The sequence below is a fragment of the Lipophrys pholis genome (genome assembly GCF_963383615.2).
Source record: "Lipophrys pholis genome assembly, chromosome: 11".
NCBI classification, from domain to species: domain Eukaryota; kingdom Metazoa; phylum Chordata; class Actinopteri; order Blenniiformes; family Blenniidae; genus Lipophrys; species Lipophrys pholis.
In genome coordinates, this window is record NC_137631.1 from 29,247,432 (window position 1) to 29,254,391 (window position 6,960).

At 46.1% G+C, this 6,960-nt stretch overlaps 1 protein-coding gene across 2 annotated transcripts; it reads right to left on the reverse strand.

Moving 5' to 3' along the window:
- Positions 1 to 1,877: 1,877 nt before the first annotated feature.
- LOC308116283 (uncharacterized protein) lies at positions 1,878 to 5,772 on the reverse strand (the record flags this gene model as incomplete). Of its 2 annotated transcripts, none has more annotated exons than XM_080474378.1 (3): positions 5,539 to 5,772; positions 3,855 to 4,491; positions 1,878 to 3,161 (listed from the first exon to the last, which is right to left on the reverse strand). In XM_080474378.1, the coding sequence occupies exons 2-3, from the start codon at positions 4,416 to 4,418 to the stop codon at positions 2,574 to 2,576; spliced, it is 1,152 nt and encodes a 383-aa protein (XP_080330504.1). In that variant the 5' UTR covers positions 4,419 to 4,491; positions 5,539 to 5,772. The 2 variants fall into 2 exon arrangements, with proteins under 2 accessions (XP_080330504.1, XP_080330505.1); XM_080474379.1 differs by lacking the exon at positions 5,539 to 5,772 and adding an exon at positions 4,611 to 5,182 and having other exon boundaries at positions 2,574 to 3,161.
- Positions 5,773 to 6,960: the final 1,188 nt, after the last annotated feature.

The window sequence follows — 6,960 nt, forward strand, 5'->3', positions numbered from 1 at the left end:
GTAAGGAAATGGTCTATATCTCTGTAAGATCAAACAGTTCGTACTGAAGGTGATTACAATCTCAACATAAAGTCAATTTTAGTGAAACATTCTGGTGAAAATACAATAAAATGTAAAATAAAACTAGTATAAATCCTCTATGACCTCCTTACTTGGTGGGATCAGACTGGAGCCTCTTGGTGGGTTTTTGTCCTCGGGCCTCATGTCCTCTGCTGGACACTCTCTGCTCTGAGGTCGACTGCGCCACCTGTAGGCACCGACTGCTCATGCTCCAGAGCTACTGGACGCTTGTGTGAGGAGATCCTCCGTCTCCCGTCTGAACAATCACAATTTAAATAAAATAAAGATCCAGAGGCTCAGAACTCTGTTTGTTGTCCTCGTCAAGCAGATTGTCCTCATTAAGATGTGTTAACAGTTAAATATGTGTCCACACACAGTGACGTGTCCAGTCCAGGGTGTCGCTCTCACCATGTCCACTCCTCAGAGGTTCTGCTGTAAAAGTCTAGTTTGGCCATTCTTGTCACTTTGTGCTCATTTTAAACTTTCAAACTGTGCTTCTAAGGTCACTTCCTGTCTTTTTGGCCTTTACTTTCTGTCTCTTTGGGGGTCACTTCCTGTCTTTTTCAAGGTTACTTCCTGTCTCTTTGGGGGTCACTTCCTGTCTTATTCAGGGTTACTTCCTGTCTCTTTAGGGCCACTTCATGTCTCTTTGGGGGTCACTTCCTCTTTAGGGCCACTTCCTGTCTCTTTAGGGCCACTTCATGTCTCTTTGGGGGCCACTTCCTGTCTTTTTCAGGGTTACTTCCTGTCTCTTTAGGGCCACTTCCTGTCTCTTTGGGGGTCACTTCCTGTCTTTTTCAGGGTTACTTCCTGTCTCTTTAGGGTTACTTCCTGTCTCTTTGGAGGTCACTTCCTGTCTCTGTTGGGTCACTTCCTGTCTCTTTGGGGGTCACTTCCTGTCTCTGTTGGGTCACTTCCTGTCTCTTTGGAGGTCACTTCCTGTCTCTTTGGGGGTCACTTCCTGTCTTGTTGGGACCTTCTGGTGGATCAGTGATCCTTCCAGCACAAACACACAAAGAACAACAGAAGAAATTAAAAGAAGAAACCAGAAGTAGATTTAATTCTCACTTCACTTCCTGTCGGAGCTCCTGAGTCGTCTTCAGCTCCAGTTTGGGTTTTTTCACTCAAACATTCAAACAAACTCAATTATTGCTGCATATTAATAAATCCGAGCAAAGTCCTCGACGACGTCGTTCAGTTCAAGTCTGACATTCTGATTAAAGGCAAAATATCCCGACGATTCAACATTATTATAAAGCTGTTAGAAGAAAACGTCAGCAGGAAGTCGTTCCGCCGACTCGTCTGTTGACCAGCGACGTTCTAACGCACAGAAACATTTAAGTTCTACGGGTTCAAGAGCAGAAAAAAACTCAACAGTCGTTTGCGTACAAACACAACCTGAAGACAAAAAATGAAGTATTTTGACCACGTTGGTAAAATGAAAAGATTTGGGACAAAATACGAAACCTGACAATATTTCAACACTTTAAACAAATGTAGTTTGAAAAAAAAATGTTTTAATTACAGAGGAAAAGATTTTGTTTGTGAAAATTTGTTGAAGACTATAATAAATGCACACATCAGCAAGTTTGGATACAAAACAATTTTGGGAATTTTTCAATAAAAAAAAATTGTTTAAGAATTTTTTTTAATTATTTAAAATAAATAAAAACTGGAATTTTATTTTGACAAATATTGAAATTTTATAACGTTTACAGGAAGGAAGTGGTAGTTTTCTGAAAAATCATGTGAATTTAAAAAAAAAAAAACATAAAAAAACAAAAACATTTTCATTGAAAATCGTTTGAACAATATTACAATATTATTATATTTTATTTATTTTTTATGACAAAATTGACGATTCCAAGAACATATTGAATTTTATTTTCAGCAGTGAAATGCTGATGATATCGCATTATGAAAGATTTGGACCAAGTTGGTGAAAATTGTGATTATTAAGTTATTAATGTTTTTCATTAAGATGTTTTTTTTTATTAAAAATTCCTATTTAAAGAATTAAAAACTTTTACATTTTTAATTACCAACGTTTCTGCTAAATTAACAGTTTTGTCTCAATTTCCTCAGAATGAATCAGGACTGAACATGAATATTTTAATAACTAACATTTTTCTTCTCAACACATTTTGCCTTGAATCTGGAAACTGATGTGACGTTGGTTTGTTCTGTTTGTCCGGTGATCACAGAGCAAACCACACAACACACACGTCCAGTTTCCATGGTAACGCAGCTTCCCGTTCCACCTGTGTTGGTGGAGAGTCGCCGGGACGTGATGGGTGGAGGTGGTCCAGGTGCCTGGGCAGGCCCCGCCCCCCTCCCTGGCCCCGCCCCTCACCACAGCCAGCTGTCCATGTGCTGGGGCAGGCCCCGCCCCTCAGCACAGCCAGCTGTCCATGTGCTGGGGCAAGCCCCGCCCCCTCCCTGGCCCCGCCTCTCACCACAGCCAGCTGTCCATGTGCTGGGGCAAGCCCCGCCCCCCTCCCTGGCCCCGCCCCTCACCACAGCCAGCTGTCCAGGTGCTGCACGCAGTAGCAGGACTGGCCCAGGATGGCGCTCAGCTCCCGGTCCCCCTGGTCCCTCCAGGACGGAAGCAGCCGCTCGTTGTTGAGGGCCTGCAGCCTGGGGGTCCCGTCCCGCAGGACCTGGTACAGGCAGGGCCAGCGGCTCTGGATGCGCAGCCGGGTCCGGCGGTCCAGCGTGATGCCGCGGACGATCTTCTTGGCGCGCAGCTCGCGCAGGGCGGGCAGCCGGAGGCGGGAGAAGACCAGGCCGCGGCTGGGAGACACGTCCAGGAACTCCAGAGACGGGGACTCCAGGGTGTAGGACTCGCCCAGGCTCCGCAGCGGGACCAGGATGTGCAGCGTCAGGGACTTGAGGTTGGGCAGCGCCGCCGCCAGCGCCTGCAGCGTGGACGGCGCCACGCCCCGGAACACCCAGAAGTACTTGAGCTCCAGAACCCGCAGCTGCTGGAAGCCGGCGAGCAGCGACACCGAGCGGTCCGACCAGTCGAAGTGCAGCCGCATCCTGGAGATCCGGGGGCAGCGCCGGGTCAACTGGGCCAGAAGGTCCTGGAAGCTGCTTACCTGAGGACAGAGAACCCGTTAGAACCAGGGAAAGAGGTAAAACCAGAACCACAACCAGAACCAGGGAAAGAGGTAAAACCAGAACCACAACCAGAACCAGAGGTAGAGCCAGAGGGAGAACCAGAATTAGAGGTAGAACCACAACCAGAGCAAGAACCAGAGGAAAACCAGAGATAGAATCACAACCAGAACCAGAGGTAGAACCAGAACCAGAGCCGCAACCCAAACAAGAGGTAGAACCAGAGGCAGAACCAGAACCAGAGGAGGAATCAGAGCTAGAACCACAACTACAACCAGAGATAGAACCAGAACCAGAGCCACAACCAAAACAAGAGGTAGAACCAGAGGCAAAACCACAACCAGAACCAGATGTAGAACCACAACCACAACCAGAATTTGATCAAGAACCAGAGGTAGAACTAGAACTAGAACCAGGACAACAACCACAACCAGAGGAAGAACCAGAGGTAGAACCAGAACCAGAGGTAGAACTAGAACCAGAGCCGCAACCAAAACAAGAGGTAGAACCACAACCTGAACCAGAGCCAGAACCAGAGGTAGAACCACAACCAAAACCATATGTAGAGCCAGAGGAAGAACCACAACAACAACCACAACCATAATCACAACCAGAACCAACACCAGAACTACAATCACAATCACAGCCCGGAACCACAACTGTGAGGTTCTGACCTGGTCCACCTTGGTGACGCTGTCCTGGTGCGAGCTGGATCCCGAGGCCACCCGGAGGTCCAGCGGCTCCAGGAGTGTGAAGGTCCAGTTGAGGTCGAGGTGGGCGAGGTCGCGGCAGTACACACTGTCCAGCAGGTGGCGCAGCAGCTCGCACCACTTGTTGCGGCGGTCGCCCAGGTCGAAGCTGGCCTTCAGGGTGAGCAGGCTGGCCCGGCGGGACACCAGGTGGTGGGTGTAGTGGTGCACCCAGGCCCTCCAGCGCTCGAACTCGCGGTTGGACACCAGCACCCCCTCCTGGCCCAGGTGGAAAGCGCCGCGCCGCGAGTAGTCGGCGGCGCGCCACAGCCTCCCGGAGCGCAGCAGGCGGCTCCAGCCCACGCTGACCAGCGCGCAGCGGCACTTGTCCGCCTCCCCCAGGAAGGACAGAACGTGTAGCCGGCACTCCACCGGCAGCAGGTCGAACGGGAAGAAGTCCTCCTCCGCCCTCCTCCGCCCGCCCGTCGGGACCAGCGCCCGCTTCCGCGGCGGCATGGCGACGGACGAGGGGAGGACGCCGGTGGTCATCGGAGGAGGTCACGCTCTCCACCGGCTGCTCTTGTGATCGGGCTCCGCCATAAATCCCTCCGCCGTGCCGAGCCTGCAGAGAACAGACGGAACCGACGGAACATCACCGCACAATCGTCTGTTGTCAGGAAAAAAGCAGGAACCAAGACGCTCGGCGGTGGTTTACTGGTGTCCGTCCTCACCTGTCCTCACCTGTCCTCACCTGTCCAGGTGAACCTGTCCTCACCTGTCCTCACCTGTCCAGGTGAACCCGTCCTCACCTGTCCAGGTGAACTCGTCCTCACCTGTCCTCACCTGTCCAGGTGTATCCTGCCCTGGGATTGGCTCCTGTGACCCTGACCAGGACTCGGTCCAGATGGACGGATGTTGTAACTTCAACTTAATGCAATTCGAACAAAACCTCTTTGTGTAAAATACTCAGAATGTTGTCAAAACACTTGAAATCCGACACGCTACTACCGGACTGTAGTGGTGCTATAACTATAATGATCTATAAGAACGTATTTACTATGTAAAATACATCCACCCCTATACTCTGTACATGTCCACACTAATAGGCACCGTGTGCATATTCTTCTATTATATTGTATTTTTATCTGCTTTTTTAAAATTCCTGCTCTGTGTGCTTCTTTCTCTTTACTATCCTGCTGTACCACTGCACATTTCTCCACATGCGAGATAAATAAAGGGATATCTTATCTTATTTTATCTTATATCAGTTTTCCTTTACGCGCCAAACTTTGACTCACGAGCCACAAATCAATACAAATGAAGTGAGATTATAACCTGGATATAAACAATCTGACGGATTATCTTCTCCAGTAGTTCTCAAACCCGTTTGCCTCCGAAACGTCTCTAAGACTCCTTTTCTGGTCTTTAACATCAAATCAAAGTGGGATTAAGGTGAAATAATCCGGGACTGAGATGAAATATTCCAGGACAAAGAGGAGCAGTGTTGTGATGCTCAGGTACTAAAAAACACTTTCCTGAAGAAAACGAGCCTCAAAACTTCCGTAGGTCTCATCATTAATCCACTAATCTGCAGACTCCAGTCTTATGCACGTGGTTGAGATTTAAGTTAATTCCGAGTGCAGTTAAAGAGAGAAAATCAAGTTTTTACCTTCAGATGAGGCGGATTATGTCCGTTTCTCGAGCTAATGTGCTACGAAGCTAACTGTGATCAGAGCAATTCTCCTGAGATTAAATCCGCTCTCAGCGGCATCGCGGGATTAAACATCCCGCTTCTTTTCATTCTGGACCAAACGCGTTTGAGTGGCGGAAGAAAAGTTAAAATAAATGAAATATTCTGGCTGGATTAGCCTGTTAGCTTCGTTAACTTCCGGACAGCTGAGCTTTGTTATTGTTACGTAGGCGATGACGTCACCAGCGTGCCGCGTCCAGCCCCACGATTTGGTCAGCGGCGTCGCGCAGCGGAGCGGTGCTTAATCACGTTTTAGAAAATATAATAATTTTTCCCGTTTTGACTCTAATAATTCCGACGGATTGTTGATTATTCGAAAAATGTATATTGTTTGATTAAAGTTACTATATTGTACTTTATTAAACCCCCACCCCGTCGATGAACGTTAATGAAACGTGATATTTAATTTAAAAATAGATTAAATAAGTGAATTAAACTGAAATTGTAACATAGGAATTATAAGATGGAGTAAATCACATTAAATCATTTCTAGAATTTTGATTTCCTTGGATTGATGTCAATTATTTTCATTGTTATAGTCATAACAATGATATACATTAAGGTTAATTTAATATTTTGACCAATTAGAATCAGTTTCAAACTTCACACAGGCAGTATTAGCTGTTAATATCAAAAGCTTTAGCGTCAAGTAAAAGAATTCTGGGATGAGTTTGTGCCAGCAGATGTCACCGAAAACTCTTCTTATCCTCTGCTGTTTCTACACTTCATCACATTTCATATAATTATTCTCATTTATAACGTGAATGGTACAAAGTTAACATATCCAGTTTTAGTTAAATAGATTAAATGGAATGTATCGTGATATCATAGTCCAGAAAAGAGTATCATGAGATACTCAAGTACTAAAGAAAGGGAGGAAGAGCAATAGGAAAATATTAAACATAAACAAAAAAGGGAAAATATCAAGAAAGAAAGAAAAATAGAGCCTTTTTGTCATTTTTGCTCGTTTTCCTCGCAGGATGTCGAAAAGGTTCTAAGAACTTTACTCCAGTGCCTTTGTCATTAAATTGCTTGAGTTAAAGTGAATTACAAGTAAACATCCTGTTTTTAATTGAATAAATCCAAACGGCAGAAAACTTCAAACACATTTCTTCTTTTTAATCACGTTTATTTGTGCAAAGCAGAACATTTACAGCCCAAGTGGTTCCTGTGAGCCTCCTTTAAACATATGCCGTTGGGATTATATCTGCATAGACAGCAAAGATTAACGATGTGGATTACATTACATGAGTGTAACTAAATACGTTCACAGTAATATTCAGACGAAACGTCACACTTCAGAGCTTCAGTCACATTTTAGTCAGCCGGAGATTATTCATC